We start from the raw sequence: 18,533 nt of genomic DNA, 5'->3' as shown, positions 1-18,533 counted from the left end.
AAAGAGATCTAACTGTTTTAAATGAAACAATGGATGGAAGCACCTCACTAACTTCTTGTTTAGCTGAGCTCTTATCAATGAGAGTATTGTATCAGTACAGACTTGGAAAAACTTGAACCTTTCCTTTCACTCTTTGTCGCCTTGCTTGACCCAATCCATTATCCAAAGTTGTTCTTTTTTTTTTCTAAATGCAAGCATGAGCTTAATTTTTTACATGACAAATGTGAAAATGGTTCATACTGCTGCCAGATAATCAGCTAAAAGCCTCAAAGAGAGCGCATACCTCGGCCAAGGCTGCATATTCCTCTAAAATGTGTCGATTTAGTGAAATATTTCATTTGCATCTGGTAAAATAGACATAGTGATATACAATTATGTTAATTTTTTTGGAGAATATCTAAATCCTGTCCATGAGGACTTTGTATAAGGATGGTTTATGTAAAATTTCATATGTCAGACTAATCGTCATTTAGTTCTGAAGATTACTTAAAGGTGAAAAAACATCCAATTCTGCAGTGTTACTCTTGATGCTGCTACTGCATAATGCATCTAGGAGGCACCTAATGAGGAACCAGTGACAGGAAAACAGCATGAGGACATCAAAATAATGATGCAAATATATATTATGTAAAAAAAAAAAGATTTTTTTTAAGAGGACGGGTTAAAAACTTGTAGTTATACCATTACCACCATCAGTACACAGAGCCAAACAAACACACATTGTGACATCTATTGCTCTGGTTTGTTTATCAATAACACACAACACATAACACCTTATGTAATGTGTCCAGATGTGTCTTTACATGGATTCATTCACGCTTGTTTGTGCAGACAGTGAGGCTGTATATATATTAAAGTGCAGCTCGAGGGATATGATAGCAATACCTTTATGATACCTTCATGTATCATTGGACACAGCTGCCTATATATATATAGAGTGTCCAGGCTTAGGAATGTCTTTAAATAAGTAGGAAATAATATTCAAATGCAAGGTAGGTGGTTTGTTTGTAGTATATCAACATATTCCACCATATCAAAGGTTAAAGACATCAATTGATTCCCCTTTTAATTAAAGTCAGTATCAGTATGATTACACTGTATGAAGTGCTACAAACGTCCCCGCACGCTGAGATCAGTGGGGAGAGAGTTAAACCGTTTTGTTTGCTGAGTCAGAGCAGCAGACTGTCTGCTGCACCGTGATAACAGAGCTTTGTACTGCGAGGTAGAAAACAGGCCTATAGGCAGCAGACCGCCCTGACCTCACCGTTTACACTGCATGAGTCAGCCGGCATTTTACATAAACAACACAAACAAGACAGCCATTACTTGCAGGACAAAGCGACAGAGCGTGGTGAAGGTGTTTTATTGTGCCTAGCAACCTCTCTGTGTGTGTGTGGAAACAAAAGCCACATTACAGCCCAGCGAATCAGGAATTCAGATCTGAGCTTCCTATGAACTGGGATAAGTTTAATTAAGCTCAACTCAATAAATCATCATGTGAAAATATGCAATCTGAAGGAAGTTCATCCTAAATATTTATGATTACTCAACTCCAGCTGTGGGTTTAGTGCTGCTAGGAGTATCAACAAGTTACATAAAACTATGTTCCAGGTTTGGAAGCCGATGCAAAAACAGAGCATGAAAACTCCACAAAACTTAAAACAACTTCTTCTAACAGCCCAAACTGATGCTGATGCACAGTTACAGATGATTTGAAGTCCTAGCCCACACACACACACACACACACACACACACACTGGAGTTACCCATACGCAATACTCAGTACTTCACATCCTTAAAATTTACCACTTTCATACCAAACTTTGCAGCTCAATGTCCGTGCTATAAAATTATACTCTTATCAAGAGCATAAAAACACTGTGGAGAAGCGTTTAGATCATCATGACCATGTTGGGAACTGACCCAGACTGAGGTTGTTTAAGGTTGATTAGAAGCTCAGTGATAGAAGAAACTCTGGCAAACATTAGACTTTAACTTAGAAAAAGACTATTGAACAATTAGATGAATAAATAGAATTATTTAGCAGGGGTTTAACAGACGTGGGTTTACATGGAACCCAGACTGCGGCTCCTGTCTTCTACTTTCTTCTGGCTGACATAATGTGGGCACAACCAGAAACTACAACAAACCAGATGAGGGCCACATCTGGGTTAGACTTCCCACACACATACACACAAATCTGCATCTCTTAGATTGAACCAAACAAAGATGGCATATCTCTAGAGCTGCAACTAATGATTATTTTCATTATCAATTCATCTGTCAATTATTTTCTGGGTCAATCGATTAGTTGTTTCATCTATAAATATCAGAAAATGGTGAAAAATGTCAACGGCTGATTCCTAAAGCTCAAGATGCAACCTGACATGTCTCGTTCTGCCCCAACCAACAGTCCACAACCCAAAGATACTAAGTTTACTGTCATACAGGACTAAAGAAACCAGCAAATATTTATATTTAATTAATTTATTCTTTTAAAAGAATGACTCAAAAATGATTAATTGATTATCAAAGTACTTGGCAATTCATTTTCTGTTGATTAATTAGTTGATTAATCGTTGCAGCTCTACTTATCTCTTTCCTGTGTCAGACAAGGGAAAGAAAATAACACATTTTTTAGCTCATTGGATAGAAGTATGAAAAATAAGATAAATATAAATAAAACAACCTGATAATAAAACTGTTAATTTGACTAATGGAACTTACAAGACTCCCCCTAATAATGTGGGGGCAAATTTAGGGGGACACTGTGCAGCAGACAGATTATTTTTCATTCCGGTAGAATAAAAAAAGTCTTTGATGAAACTGGAAGTGTTATGAAAAACTGTTTTGTCAAACAACCTACAGGATTTGCAAAGTTCAAAGTTTGCTTGAACTTATATTTGAGCCAAAGCAGACTCAGCAGTCATCGGTGTAAAAGTGCAAAACGCAGAAATGATGTAGTGACAAAAGTTTTTGACAGCACAATACATTCACCAAGATCCAGGATGCACATCCCGGGTTTATGGGAAGAACCCGGGAAGAACACCCCCCCCCCCCCCCCCTTGTTTCCACTGTGGGAGGAGGATACGGTAAAAAAGGAGGGGTTCAAGTTCAATTAGGACAGCCCCCAAAAAAAGTTCCCACACGGAGGAAAAAAGTCATACAAGTAAGAGGGACGCCCCGGTCAGACGCTCCACTGATGCTTATTCGGGCGTAAAACAAGACATGCATTCTGTAAGCAAGTCATGGCTGCTGCTTACAGGCTTCATAGTGTTTTATGTCATCTACCTGCTGTTCGGAGCTTTAGTTTTCTCCTGCATCGAGCGGCCGGTGGAGGACCAACTGCGACATGACATGGAAGCTCTGAAGCAGGAGTTTCTCAACCTGAGCTGCGTCAACGCCGCGTCCCTCGAACGCTTTCTGGTTAAGGTGCTGACGGCCAACAAGTACGGTGTGTCCGTCCTCAAAAACTCCTCCGTCACTTCAAACTGGGACCTGATATCCTCCATGTTCTTCGCCAACACTTTGGTCACCACTGTCGGTGAGTGCAAAGAACAAAAGTGCACAGAGAAGTTTAAAAGCGAAAATAAGACGCATGGTGTGATTTTTACGCAGCGTCGCAGCGCAACATTTTTTTTTTTTTTAACCATCCTCACAAGAACTTACTTAACTTACAATCACATGTAGATGTCACATAATGTTTGTTTTAATTTTAGGAGATAAAACTCCTCCAGAGTCTACAGTGATGATACAGTGGTATGTTTGTTTTGCCACGTGTCATGGTTGCAGCTGAAACTTTGAACTTGAGTCAGTTAAGATGAAAACATAAATCCATAGCGAGATGGTTTCTTCAATACTGATCAATGGACAGATCGTTTCCTGTCTGTTGTCCTGTAACATCCCCCATATTCCTACACACAGTCTCATATGAACGACTGATAATCAGAGATGTCCGGTGGGTTCATGAGCTTCTTATTATGGAATCATGAGACAAAGTTGTCAATGAGAGCAAGGGGAAAGATAATGATCATAAGTTTACTGATAGTTTACCACAATACTGCAGAGTGTGAGGCAGTTATCTTTCACAGGAATTAAGTCTGAACACCCAGTGAATGAAGATACGTGACCTGGAGGTTAGAGGAGGGAAAGGATGCTGCCTGAGTGATTAAGTGAGAGCAGGGTTGTCACACATCTCAGAGAGATTTAGGACGGACCAGCCGGGTAGTCCAGAAATCACATGAATCACAACAGAGCTAGTAAAACTTGACAGACCTGTAGAGGAATGACTGCCTCTATCTTTAAGTTACAATGCTTATTTATTCAGTAAGGTGTACAGTACCAGAGACCGACCATGTGATCTGTCGTCATGGATATTCATTTTGGAAGAGGTACTCACATCCTTTACTTAAGTAAAAGTACAAATACAGCAATGTAAAGATACTGCATTACAAGTAAAAGTCCTGTATGTAAAATCCTACTTAAGTAAAAGGCCCCTCTAAAGGGTCATCAGATAAATCTGAGGGGTCATGAGATGATTACTGGGAGAGAAAAGAAGAAAAAACAAAGTTCTGATACACAAATCTGTTTTCAGTTTTTGGACTTTTTCTCTAATCTTTGATTTTTGCTGAAATATTGGATCATTTGAACATTTATTAAAATGAAAGCATGTGAGAAGTTTAGAGGGAAAAATCACTATTTGGTGGAGCTGTTAACAACTCATAGACATGTGAAATGTGACCCCGACTACACACTGCTTTATGTAAGACGTCAAAAGCCAAAAAAGGTTAGAAACCACTGGTTTCATCTTTAACAATGTGTTGTATTTTAAAAGCTTGTTATATTATCCATTGTGTCAAATCTTCATCTGAAAAGTAACTAAAGCTGTCAAATAAATGTAGTGGAGTAGAAAGTAGCATCAAATGGAAAAACTCAAGTAAAGTACAAATATCTCAATCCTACATAAGTACAGTACTTGAGTAGATGCACTTAATGACTTTCCATCACTGTTGATTTCAACTGAAGATAAAATATCTCAACATCTTGGATAGCAGGGACATACAGATATTAATAATATTCACCCGAGGCGATCGTTGTGTTCGTAAAGCCTGTTTTTGTTCAAATGCAGCTCAAGGTCATTGGTGTGGTCATAAGATGTAGAGCTTGTTTTTATAAAGAATTATGTGTCTGTTTTGGCGATATTTAATAACTAAACTGACCGAGACGACAACAATTTAAAGTTTTCAAGAGAAAGTTTTCAGTGCTTGAAGCAACATCCTGCATCACATTTAATCACACACATTCATTACTGGGACACACCCAGTGCAACTACAGTATGTACGGTTAACCACAGAGCAGAGTGGATTCACATTCTTCATGCCGGGCTAGATGTTATGATAAATATAAATGCAAATATGGCTGCTTTTGTTATCTTAAAAGTCACAATGAAATGTTTTTTTTCTTTCTGCAACCTGAATTTTATGTGTTTCCTGTTGAAGCAGGATGTTGAGGTGAAACATAGAGCGATGCAGGAGCGGCCTATCAGTGCAGCATGTATGAAATGTTTACTGTAACTGTTTGTCAGGAAGGAAAAGAGGCCGGATGTTTTAATCACTCCTTTCATTTCATCGCTCTAAATGAAGTCACAGTGATTGCAACTGCAGCATCAACCTTATCTTTATTATGACTGGCAGCATCAAAAGCACCTTTCAGTGTGAGGGAAAAAAAAATGAAACCGCACAGCCGGGTTTAGAAAAACAAGCAAGAGGGGAAAGTCAGTAAACTCACCTCTGCAAAAACATTCAAGGTTTGTTTCATTCAGGTAATACATACACTGTATGTTGGATCCAGTTTATATACATCAGTACACATTTGTATAAATGAACAACAACTGCCGATAATGTCAGTAACCGTCCTCACAGGCGGTACAACCCATGTGAGTTAAGTGCTGGTTGCCAGAGAGCAGACTTGAAATTTGGACGCTGACTTACGCCACAAAAATGTGTGTGAAGATGGAAGAAGACGCAGGAATTACTGATCAGCAACAGGGTGAAATATGTAGAACAGCTCATACAACGACTACATTCAGTTTCTGGACAGAATATGCAGGTAAAATACAGATTTTAGAGGAGAAATATCATTTATCAGTGACATTAAAATGTCAGAGTGGATGCGTTGAAACCTATTCTTCATTTAGTCACAGTTTTTTGGTTTTTCCTCAATGTTAAAGACATTCTGAGTTGTTTTTTTTCACAAATATTTGAAAGCTTTTTGTTTGAATTTACTTAAAAATTTAAAGAGTTCAGCTTTGAGCGTATTATTATCACTAAATCATGATGACAGAAATCGTGTCCATGCATCCTCAACTGAAATAACTGAAAATTCAAACCATGGAGCAAATCACCTTTTAAGTTAAGAAGGAACTTACAAGTACATGAATGTTGTGTCTGAATCAAATGCTGTGTGGTTTTAATGGTCAGCATCAGCATCGAGAAACCAGTAAGACATGACTTGCAGTTTGCCCGTGATGTACGTGACTAGACATGTACTGGTCCCAAAAGATTTTAAACAGATTTGACAGGAATTCAGGAAGTGTTGAGTTACTGCCAGTATCAAAGCTACCAGGATTCAGCAGCATCATACAGAGAAGCTCCAGGAGGTTTTTTATTATAAGCTGCGGCACTATCTAGGCAAACTACTACAAAAACATAGTGGCATTCACAGGTGCACTACTGTCCAACAGACACTCACATGGGAACTGAGAAAATGCAAATTCACGCATGAAGCAGAACAGAAGTGACCTTTGTGTTCAGGAAAAGTGTGTTTGCTCTACGTAGAGCGTGAATTTCTTTCACACTGCTGCATGTGCTTCCTTACGTGACACTTCCTTAAATCAACTTGATGATTGTCAGCGTTTGAGCGTGCGCTGTGGTGATTTCAACTCAGATAGACACACTCGGAGCTAACAGGAGATGATCAGATGATCACTTGTGTTGTAAAAATAAAGGTGAAATAAGCACACAAAATGTCAGTTCTTAATCCTTCACTGTGCAGGATATCTGTGTGTGCACTACTACAGTAAATACGGTACGTCAGGGTGGAACCATAAAGTTTTTCTGCAAAAATCTAATTGTGGAAGTTTACAATGAACAGACGAGGAAGTTATTTTATTGTTTGCCTTTGCTCAGTTAATCTGTGGGTTTGTTTACAAAGTGACTGCTTGTGTTCCTGTCCGGTTGGACTAGTGATGTCACATGTTACAATGACAACAGCGGTGTCCAAAACTAAGAAAATAAGACTCAGAATCATTTCTTTTTTCTGTCTTGTCTGTATCGTTTGTTCAATGTGATCGCCGACCTGGACAGCTTGAGCGGAGGTGGAGGAACTTGCAGAATGATGCTATGCTTGACATTCTGAATTGGTCCCAGTGTATTTTGTCAAGGAGCTGTTCTATACGCTTCCAAATGCTTTCTTGTCATTCCGCGTTGATACCGAACGGCAGCTGTAAACTGATGAGCTCCACTGGTTTGTGACTGGTGGTATTGGGCTGGATTTAATGAGGAACGCTGATGAGTAATTGGTTTCTGCAGGTGTTTAAAGTTCAGATTCTACATATCGGCTTACTTTGAATTAGTTTCTTTTGCAGTTACTGGACGTGGAACGCCTCTCACTGCGTTGTGTTTCTCTCACAACTCCCCTCCTCTGTGAGCAACAGCGTGCAGCAGCCTAAAGCGTGTTACATGCAAAAAACTGAATATTTACATTGTGCATTTGTTTCTCTCTGTGTTTTCTTGCACAGAGGACTAAAAAACATCTTAAATGCATTTCCTTCCTCGTGTTTGTGAATATTTTGAAGCCTGCATCGGTCACATCCACGTTTTCTAGCTCACGGCCTTCTTTTTCCTTCCTCCTGTGCTTGTGAACATGCATGACATACAAACAAAGCTCATAAAAACATTGCTTCATAGTTTTAGTCGTGGTTAAGAACCGCGCAGGGTAGTGTTTATTCTGTGGGTCATTTTTTTTAAAGACATATGAGGAATTCCAGAAACATCTTTTAATCACCGAACAAAGACAAAAAACATTTACTTTGTGTGTCTAATCTGTATCCAAATAGATCACATTTCTCTAAATTAGTCTCCAGATAGTTAATTAACTCAGCTCATGTCTCAGTGAGGCGTCTAGTGCTGCTTAAATAGTGTATAGTCTCAATCAGCAGACAATAAAATGAACATTTTGTCTTGAATGTGAGAAGTAAAAGTATCTTGTGAATGACAGGATGTTTGTTGCCTCACAACCATAAACATAACCCGACTGTCCTCGGACATTAGTGAAACAAACTGGGAAATTGATTTAAATCCAAACATTAAAACCTGTGTCAGCACAGTGTGATCATTGTGCGACGTTCCTCCGGATCACTTGTGTTGGATAGACTTCACAGTAACGTAATCGAGTTTCGCCGTTATTCAGCTGCTGCTTGTTTTGACTGAACCCTGCAGTCTGTTAAACCTCCTGAAAGAAGCTGTTTAAACCGTCGTAAAAAAAACGCTGCACCGTCGGGAGGGCATCGCCATCCCGTTCTCTCCGCAATCAGAGTCACGTCGGGTCGGGACAGATACGAAGGCTGAGACATATTTCAGCTCTGTCAGAAGCATGATCTCATCGCCTCGAGCCGGCGCAAAATAAAGTCTGGTGCTATCTCATCACAGCTGCAGTGTGATAATACTATCAGGTTCATACCAGAGATGGTTGCTCAGTCACTGTCAACAAAAACATTTGCACAATTTCCTCCTTGAAGGTTTTCACCCATCTCATCTTTTTTTGTAGTCAAACACTTTTAATTGTTGCAAGAGCAGCAGTCATGTGATTTTCAGAGTTAACTAATCATGTTGGTGTTTTCCTGCGCTCCTGTAATGATGCATAATAACCTGCAGGCTGACTTTTTGACAAAGAAAGCTTTGTACTGATCTCATGAAGTACGTTTCTTCTCAGGCTGGGACGACCGTCAGGGAACGCCATTCAAACACGTCATCCCAATGTGAAGCTAATGATAATTTGGAGCTTCGGTTTTATTGAGGAAGTAATTATATTAGGTCCTAAATCCTTTACTGAGTTCCTCAGAAATTGATAAGTCAAACTTATTTAGTGTAAAAATAGCTTTCCCGCCAAGAGTAATGTTATTTATCCTAATATACAGTATATCCAGCACAGGATCTATTGAGATTTAGACTTTCAACGCACATACATACATTTTTTTTCTTAATTTGGTCTGGAAAATTGCAAAAAAATGTTGATCAGTTTCCCAAAGCCCAAGATACAACCTCAACGAACAGTCTGTAACCCAAATATATTAACTTTACTATGACTTAAGACTAAATATACCAGTAAATAGTCACATTAAAGAAGCTGGAACAAGAGAACTTCAGTATTCTTTCAAAAATTACATAAAAATGTCAAAACGATTAATCAATTATTAAAATAGTTGGAGATTATATTTCTGTTGTTTGAATAATTGAGTAATCGACAAATTATCACAGCTCTACATACATTTGATTACACAAGGAGACATAATTAGTAAATATTGATGGAACTTTTTGCTTTAAAACAAGAACTTTTGTGCAAAAATGTTTTATTTCTGTATAAATTGCAGGTCAAATGATGATTTTATGTAGTTGAAGCTGCTTTTGTGCAGCAGCCTTGTTTGTCACATCATGCAGTAACAACAGGATGTGCTGTCTGGATGTCACTTCAGAGGATTTAAACTCACAAACAAAATAAACAGGGGCTTCTTTAACTCTACTGCAAGCAGGTCATTTACACATCAGATGATATTGTATCACCTGCTTCTACAAACCGTTTTTTTTTTAACTGCATCCTATGGAGCTGCGACTCCCTGTCTGCTCTTATCATCGGATCAATGAGGCAGTAATGTGTTTGTAATGTTTATTTACTCTTCAGCTATATTGTTTACTTATGTTTTATCACAACAAATCATTTGTCTTTTATGTAACTGGAGGCTGAATTGAGATCCAGTCAGAGGCGGAGGTTTCAGTCGGTAGTTAATGTGTCCCTGCAGGCCGGTTTGACAGATACTTAGTCAATAGCTTCTTCTTCTATGAGTCCAGGTTTTATTTTCTTCCTCCCAGCTTTAACTTCCTGATATTTACCCACAGCTGCTGTGTTTCTTTGTTTTTTAAACTGACTTGGCTGCAGCCCAACTTCACGCTGTGGGAAGCTGGATGTTCAGCTCACGTATCCGACAGTCGCTTTAAACTGTGTGACTAAACTATATATATGATGTGTAAATGTTTGTAGCAGGCGTCATGATTCAGATGAGAGAAGCTCTGGGTTGCTTACAACTGTTACTATGCATACACACTGTATCACCTTTTTTAAAGGGCAGGTTCACCCAAATAACAGACATATTTTTTATATTTTAACATATTTTCTCATTTACCACTTGTGATACTTGGCTATACATGTAGTTTTGGCATCATTTTCCCAGATTTTGTGATATCTGAGTCTCAGATTTCTGCTTCCATCCTTATACAATGAGGTGAATGGAGTTTAATTTGTGGGGTTCACATCATTCATCAGGCCTCCAGAAACGGTGTCCCTTTAGCACGCTCTCAACAGATTTTAGTGGAACTTCAATTGAGGTTTCTTATTTTTTAAACCCCTGAGTTTTGCCTCCCAGGCAACTCTTCCTTTCAACTATCATACATGCTGCTCAAACTGCAATTGATGGAGTTTGTTAAAATGCTTTTCACAACTGATATGTTGACATAAATGTTTATAGAAATGCCAGCTGTCCAATGTGTGACCGTTTAAATCCTCCTCTTCTTTGTCTCCTCTGTTTTTTGTCCTGTATCTCCAGGTTACGGTCACACCACTCCTCTGTCTGACTCGGGGAAGGCTTTCTCCATCCTCTACGCCCTAATAGGAGTCCCCTTCACCATGCTGGTGCTGACCGCCTGCGTCCAGAGGCTCATGTACCCTCTGGTCTTCGCTCCCGTCGGCCTCCTGCAGCGTTCGGGCCTGGAGCCTCGATCGGCCACCGCCGTCCACTTCCTGTTGCTGCTGGTTCTGGTGGTGCTGTGCTTCTTTGTGGCGCCAGCAGCTGTTTTCAGCACAGTGGAGATGTCTTGGTCGTTCTTGGATGGCATCTACTTCTGTTTCATCTCGCTGTGCACCATTGGACTCGGGGACTTTGTGCCGGGTACACAACCCGGGCAGAAGTACAGGCCGCTGTACCAGGTCACTGTCATGTGTGAGTACAGCTGTCTTTTATGTCCTATTTACATCAAACTGATATCTGATTGTAAAAGTCATGTTTACCTTTTTTAAAACAGGCAAGGGGGTAATATTAGTGCTTCAGTATCTTCATACTAGTTTTTTTGTACTTTTTAACTCATTTCCAAAATCTGCAGAGTGTTTTTTTTTCTGGTCACACAGGTGTCATGTGATTTGTAAGATGAGCTCAAATTCTCTGCTTAAGGTTCTTTGCTTTATTTGTCTTTGTCTTGTCACATTTGCAACACATGTTCTAACTCGTTGAAAGTCAAGCATGACTCTCTTACAGTCACACAGTCACGCTCAAAGGCTCACACACACACACCACTTCCTCCTTTAAGGCTTGGTCATCGGCAGTATATGTTTGATAAGAAGGTGTTGTCTCATCGCTGGCCAGCACACAATGACGTTTAGAACAGCACCTGTTCACTGAGCTTGCAGTCAAGACTAACATGTTAGTTTTAAACGCATCCATATATTTTTAGTTGATGCAGATGAGTTAGTGCAGAGTCTTGAAATTCATCATGGACATGTTGAAAAACGCTGTCAAGTGTCAGGCTCTTCTACACAGTTAAGATTCAGTTCACACTTAGTTTAAATACGCTGTCAGGATGTCAGAAATTAAAATACACTTCCCCCTAAAAGAAACAGTTGTGTATCTGATCTTATATCTTATGTTAATATATAGAATAAATAGATCTGGGTTAAAAAAAAAAAACCCACCAAGCTACAATATGTGATTGTTTGAGTCTCTGGTTCCATTGTGGCTGTGAAAAATTAGATTTTTCATTCTTCACACAACTACTTCTGTCAATTTTCACATCTACAAACAAACAAACAAACAGTACAAATGTCTTCGAGGAAAGACTGTCTGAAAGTGTGTGCTGTGATGGATTATCACGGCTCGCCCCTCTCTCTGATTCATTCACAACGCTTTTTTAATGTGGCCGTCCTGAACATCCGATAGAACTTTTGCCCTCCGATAAGACTGGAAATCATGTCATGTGAACTAGTTAGTCACAGCTCTACTCAAAACAAACAATAGTTTTCAGTATCAATCAATCTGTTGATTATTTAGTCGTTTCGTCTATAAAATGGTGAAAAATGTCGATCGCTGTTTCCCGAAGCCCGAGGTGACATCTTCAAATGTCTTCTTTTGTCCCGACCAGCAGTAACAACCCAAAAATATTCAATTTACTGTCATAGATGACAAAATTTTAAAAAATTAAGACGCTAGAGTCTGAGAATTTTGACTTTTGTTCTTAAAAAATGACTCAAAACGATGAATCACTAATTGGAATATTTGGTGATTAATTTTCTGTCAGTTGTTTAATTGACCAGTTGTTGCAGCTCTAGTTTCGAGGATACCTCGGCCTTTAGCGGCAAACCCAGAACCAAAGCCGCCGTAAGTAAACCGAACCATCTGTAACTCAAACAATAATCTTCAGCAGCTGTGGTTCAATAAGTAACATGACCTCTTCTGCATGAAAATGAAAAGGGCAAATATTACCATAGTTTAGCAAACAGTGAAAAGTTGGCATATAAATAAAGAGAAAATATTATGGAAAGCTGACAACAGTTTAACAACATTGAAACAATGATGTTCTTGTAGGAATCCTATTATTCAAATAGTTAATCAACATAAATCAGGTCCCATAATCCTCATTATTATCATAAAGATGTTCCCACACTGTGTTTAAAACATCCAAACCTCATTTAAAACGCTGGTTTCCACACACACACGGTCGTAATATTTATGACCTTTGACCGTCTTATTATTATTTCTTTGCCACGATGACTCAGGAATATAACTAAAAGCGCCCCTGAACTTGTGGCTACGTTCAAACGAAAGCCAACAAGAGTCACGTGGCTCCAGAGTCTGATGTGGTTTCGTCCTGAGGGCCACATAGAGCTGCAGCGCTGTAGATCAGAGCGAGTCCACCAGTATATCTGACGCACCACCGTAGCGGCCCGCAGAGGTGACAGACGATCACACAAACCACAAACAGTCTCTCATCTCGCTGCTGCAGAAAGTCTTCCTCGATCGAGAGACAAGAAAAATAGGTGGTTTTTGTTGTTGTTGTTGTTACATGAGGTACGTCGTTATGGTAAATACAATGGAGGGATTATGATTGGTCATATCATAAACAAAGCTAGAAGAAGAGCTAGTTGTTTAATAGTTCCAGAGAAAATATTCTAGGGTAATTCTTCTTTTTGTCTTGCTACTGTGAGGGGAGAAGCTGACCTTTGCAGCCATGAATGCGTTTCTCATTTTCACCTCTGATGTGAGAAGTGGCACCTCCCGCTGCTTCTCTTTTCTCAGTAACAAGTAAATGTGCTGGAGGGGGCCGGTTCCTCATAAATAAAACTGACTTCTCTGACTTTTATCTGTTAGCGTTGTGAAAATTGAAGTTCACTCTGCCGTGTCGCTCATTGTAAGTTAATCCACCTTTTTTTGCAGAGAATTTTATTAAACAGAAATGAAATGATCTCATAAGCATTAGTGGCTTTCGATAAGCTTTAAAAAAAACCTGGAATGAGTCGAGGCAACGGCGCCCTGACTGTAATATCATTTTCATACATTTGAATACCACTTATTCATGGATTTAGAAAGATTTCTGTTTTTGTTTCTTTTTACTGAACAAGGATTTTGCTATGTAAGGGTGTATTAGCCGTATTAGAGTCTGATTTTTGTCAGAATTTTGGCAAAAACATCTCGTGAGTCATCTCTGATCTCTCTCACACAGTGAATCATGCTGTTAATCCACTTCATCTCATCTGCACCGCAAAGCTGCATCTAGGAAAGCAAGAGTGATATTATCGGTGCATACTGTTGGTAGCAAGTGCTTTAAAATGTAGTGTATTTGGGCAACAATGGTGTGTCTTTTTGTAAAAAACTTTGAGATAAGCAACAGAAGTTCTGCACCTGCATTTGTACTCTTAACACTCAACATATCAGGATTGTGTTGGCTGGACAGAGTGGACAAGAGATATATTGTTAATTAATTAAAAGTGAAACCATACCGGTGAATTCCCAACTACATAATGTGGGTGGTAATTGTAAATGTGCTTCTTCCTAAAAACCCCCCCTACTAAGTCTGAGATCGAGACATCGCTGTCACATGACGGAGGTTGTTTTCATAGCTTCGCTCTTGTTTTTCTGTCTCTGTGTGGTTTTTTTTTTCTCTGTTATTGAATCAGGGTTGGAATGACCTTTTTTTGTCTCAAAGTAGCCTCGCTGTTGTTTTGTTCCTCTGTGGAGAGCTCTGCAGTGAATATCTGACAAACACTAACTGATTGAGATGAATGTGGTTTACTCTACTCAGGAGTGGGGGGGAAAAAAATGAGGGAATGCAACAATTTTGAGAAAATGTCACCTCAACATACTTTTTCTCTTCTTTATCATCTCTCTGCTGTAATACACTTTCGTCCCCTTGATGTTAATTAGGAGGATTTTATGGTCAGAAGGACCCTGATGGACACTGTATAGTAGAAAGCTCTGTGTTTTCCTCCGTGTCCCGTCCTCAGCTAATCCCTCGGCCCAGCAGTTCACACGAAGCAGCCAGCGGCGGGTTATTTCCTCGTCCCACAGGCTGTGTTATATAATAATCATGTAGGTCGGGTCGAGTCAGATTAACTCAAACGGTCCCTCAAGTTCTGAGGAGGATAAGTGACCGACTGAGAGAGAGAGAGGCGGCCTGTTCTCACCGCTCAATGATGTCACATAAAAATGTTACTTCCCCAGCAGCGGAGGTGTTTTCCCCTTCTGAAGTGTGCCTGCTGCTAAAACTGATCATATGTAAATAACACATCTCCTGCTATAGTTGTAAATAAAGATGCAGGTGATTATGCAATGGGTTCAGAGGGCCCAAAGGTGTTAAAACATATTATTGATCATGTGAAATTCAAGTCTGAAAAACACCAAACTGCTGTTTCATGGCTTTTCTACAGCAGCACAGCTCTTCTAGTGTTGCTGAAGAGCAAATATTGTGGAAGGGTAGTTTGGAGTTTGAACCGTCAAAGTCCTTTTTAAACCCATCGAACACTGTTTTTCACCGTGGAGGGTTAACCAAGTGCTTCACAGGTGGAGAAAATAGTACCAGGAAAAAAGTTGTCAGGTTCAAACTAGTTAATTCAAGAAGTTGATATGAGGAGTTGCAGGTTGGTTGCATTAAATGGCCTTTAAATTTTGCTTCCTGAAACCTCTAAACAGTAAAACTTTTAGAGCCAAATCATGCTGATCTGTCTGCACCACTTACTGTACATTACCCACAGTAACTGTACAGTTATGGAGCTGTGGCCTCTGTAATCCTACACTGTTTACTTGAAGAGTTGGCCTACTTGGAGTATGGAGAGACTATTGTCCAGGACCTGAACTCTGGGCTTACTTGGGGGCAGTTTAGTGCGTACATGTGACAGAAAAAAAACCCCACACGGCTTCTCTTTAAGGCAAACAAAAGAATCAGAGCACAAATAACAAACGGTGAGCTGATTTTATTTTCACCTTTCCCATCGACTCCAGGGCACTTTTTGTCCTCCTTTTAGCGAAATGTTTTGATTAAAATCTTTTTTTTTCTGTCTGTAATCCAGCGTTTATGCTCATGCCAGCAGTTTTATGGATTTGTAATGTTCATGAAAAACCAGAAAACAATTATTGGAAAGATGAAAAATGGAGAGACGACATTGCTATTGTTGTATTCTTCACCAAATGTACAAAAGAAAGGAATAAAAGCAGCCCTGGACTCTGCATCTTTTCTAAAGCTGGTTTTATGAAAACTCTCTGATTAATCTAGTATTTTATAAATAGTGAAAAGTCTCTTCAGTCAATGTCTTTCTTTTGTAAAAGATAGATTACTCTGTTGAATAAACGACCTCTTTGCCTCTCCTTCCAGTCTACCTGTTCGTGGGTCTGATGATGATGTACCTCCTGCTGCGCACTTTTCACAAGATGGCCGACCTGCACGGCCTGACCACCTTCCTGCAGCTGCCGCGCTGCGAGGAATCCGACCTGGACGAGGACAGGGAGCCCATTGTGGACAACCAAGATGAAGACCAGACGCGCCCTTACCTGACAGAAAAAGCTGCAAGCAAACCTCTGGAGCCCGGATCACAGACCTCGTACAACTCCATCAACAAAGGCTGAGCTGTGAGAGAGAGAGAGAGAGAGAGAGAGAGAGAGAGGAAATGAAGCTCTACCTCTGGCGATCCCTTGGTCTTGAACCAGTGATTTAAAAACATACAACTGGTGGGCTGAATCTGAATTCTTATCTTAATTTTTTAATTTTTTTCCTCATGTAAAACATCCGGAGAGGAGAGAGCATAAAATAATAAGAAATTGAGATGAGAGTATTGAGATCCAGCCTTTGACAGAGAGAGAGAGGGGACTGCCAAACTATTTCAGAATGGTTACTACGCCGCTTTCCTGCACACATAATAATAATAAAAAGGACCATGGTAACCCAACTACGGCAACCTGACTGGGCTAAAAGGCACAGATACTCCTTTTCTCCTAAACACTGGTGTAACTGTGGTGCGTTCACAGCCTCGGGTTAACACACGAAGGGCTCGGACTCAAAGCCTTTTTGATACATGGTTGGTTGTTTCAAGATCACGTTTTGTCTTTGTGTGTGTGTGTTTTTTTTTTTTTTTTGTCACGTTGCTTTTTGTGCCACAGGTTTTGGGTTGTCAGTTGAGATCTGACAAATAATGCAAAAACGTGCCACTTTCACATTTCAGCTGTTCTTGTTTTTATTCGGGTGCTTAATATATCAAACATGCACATCATCGGCCAAAACACCACCAAACCATTTAGTCATATTTATAGCCTCAATTGGCCTTTACTACTTTTTTTTTAAATTTTAGATCATTTCCTCAAATAAAAGGTCAAATGTGGAGCTACACTGAGCATTTCAAACTGTGGTGAGATGTTAACTGGAACGTTTTTTTTTTCATATTTAATCAGATTTCCTGTATGAAAGTAGTAGCTTTCTGACTCTGAGTCACCCTCGAAAAAGTTCAGGAGCCCGACTCAAGTTTCCCCTCAGGACGTGGGCTCTCCTCCTTTATGGCGCTGCCCCCTGGTGTCTATATGTGTGTAGTGCAACATGTTCCTACACCTCCAGAACAGTAATAAATAGGATTAAAGGGTTGGAATAGAGGGACTGAGGAAAATAGAAAAAAAAAAAATGCAAATGATGGTAAATAAAAAGTGTTTCATTGTGGTGATTGAGGGCATGATTCATTTCATTGGAACGACAAACTGTCAAAGACGACCTGTTAATTATCTGTGTTGAGTTACAGTCTGGATTTCCGTCCATTAGAGTTAATGAACACTTGAGACGCACTTTAATGTTCACGTATGTTCTTTTGCTTTTACCATCCAAAGTTGTAGTTGAGTGAACAGGTTCGATATATCCTGATACTGTAAAAATAATTTGTCTTTTGTCTGTGTTGGTGTGTATGTTTGTAATAGTTTAGTATTATCAGTTAAACATGTATTCATGTCTGACAATCATAAATTAAAAAAATACTCTGCCTTGTGTTTTGTCATCATGTTTATCTTCTCGTCCTTTTCCTGACATCTCAGTAGATTTCCTGTGAGGTTTGTACTCTAAACTCATACAAAAATACAATATGCTTGTCTTGTGTAGTTCTTGAATTCTTTCAAGCAAATGTACAAGAGGGATGTATGAGTATTACAGGCGATTAGAATTGAAGCTGTCAATATATAATGCCGTTACAGAAATGGTTAACTGCTTTCCTCAAGCCTACGTGACCTGAGAGCACACTCAAAACTGTGAGCGGTTTCCTTATGAAGTGAAGTGTGCTTCAAGGTGAATTTCAGCCTAGAATTAAGTGACAGAGCATTGAAATGTCTTTGAGATCGATACCAAAAATGTGAGTGATTTCTCACTTGTATTGTGTGATGTTACTATAGCTGAAGCTTCATACAAGGATCAGATCACAATTTTTCAAGTCTGTCTTAAACAGTCAGGAGCCCAAATGAACATTAAAACATGTTTTTCTTGCTGTAATTATTCCTCCTGTTCATACTGACCATTAGAAGATCCCTTCATAATACACTTAAAATGTAAGTGATGGGGGATAAAATCCACAGTCCTCCTGTGCAAAAATGTATTTAAAAGTTTATCTGCAGCTAATATGAAGCTTCAGTTGTCCAAATGAGTCAAATCAAGTAGATATAGTCCTTAGTTCCTCTTTTTATTAATATACTTCCACCA

General features: G+C 39.4%; 1 protein-coding gene across 1 annotated transcript; it reads left to right on the top strand.

Moving 5' to 3' along the window:
• Nucleotides 1-3,124: 3,124 nt before the first annotated feature.
• kcnk6 (potassium channel, subfamily K, member 6) lies at nt 3,125-17,831 on the top strand. The gene is made up of 3 exons (XM_044355048.1): nt 3,125-3,544; nt 10,877-11,269; nt 16,185-17,831. Exons 1-3 carry the CDS (start codon nt 3,229-3,231, stop codon nt 16,433-16,435), a joined length of 960 nt encoding a protein of 319 aa, XP_044210983.1. The 5' UTR covers nt 3,125-3,228; the 3' UTR covers nt 16,436-17,831.
• Nucleotides 17,832-18,533: the final 702 nt, after the last annotated feature.

The sequence above is a fragment of the Thunnus albacares genome, chromosome 6, assembly GCF_914725855.1.
Source record: "Thunnus albacares chromosome 6, fThuAlb1.1, whole genome shotgun sequence".
Classification (NCBI taxonomy): Eukaryota; Metazoa; Chordata; class Actinopteri; order Scombriformes; family Scombridae; genus Thunnus; species Thunnus albacares.
Note: the sequence above shows the minus strand (reverse complement) of the source record. Positions and strands in the feature narration are given on the sequence as shown.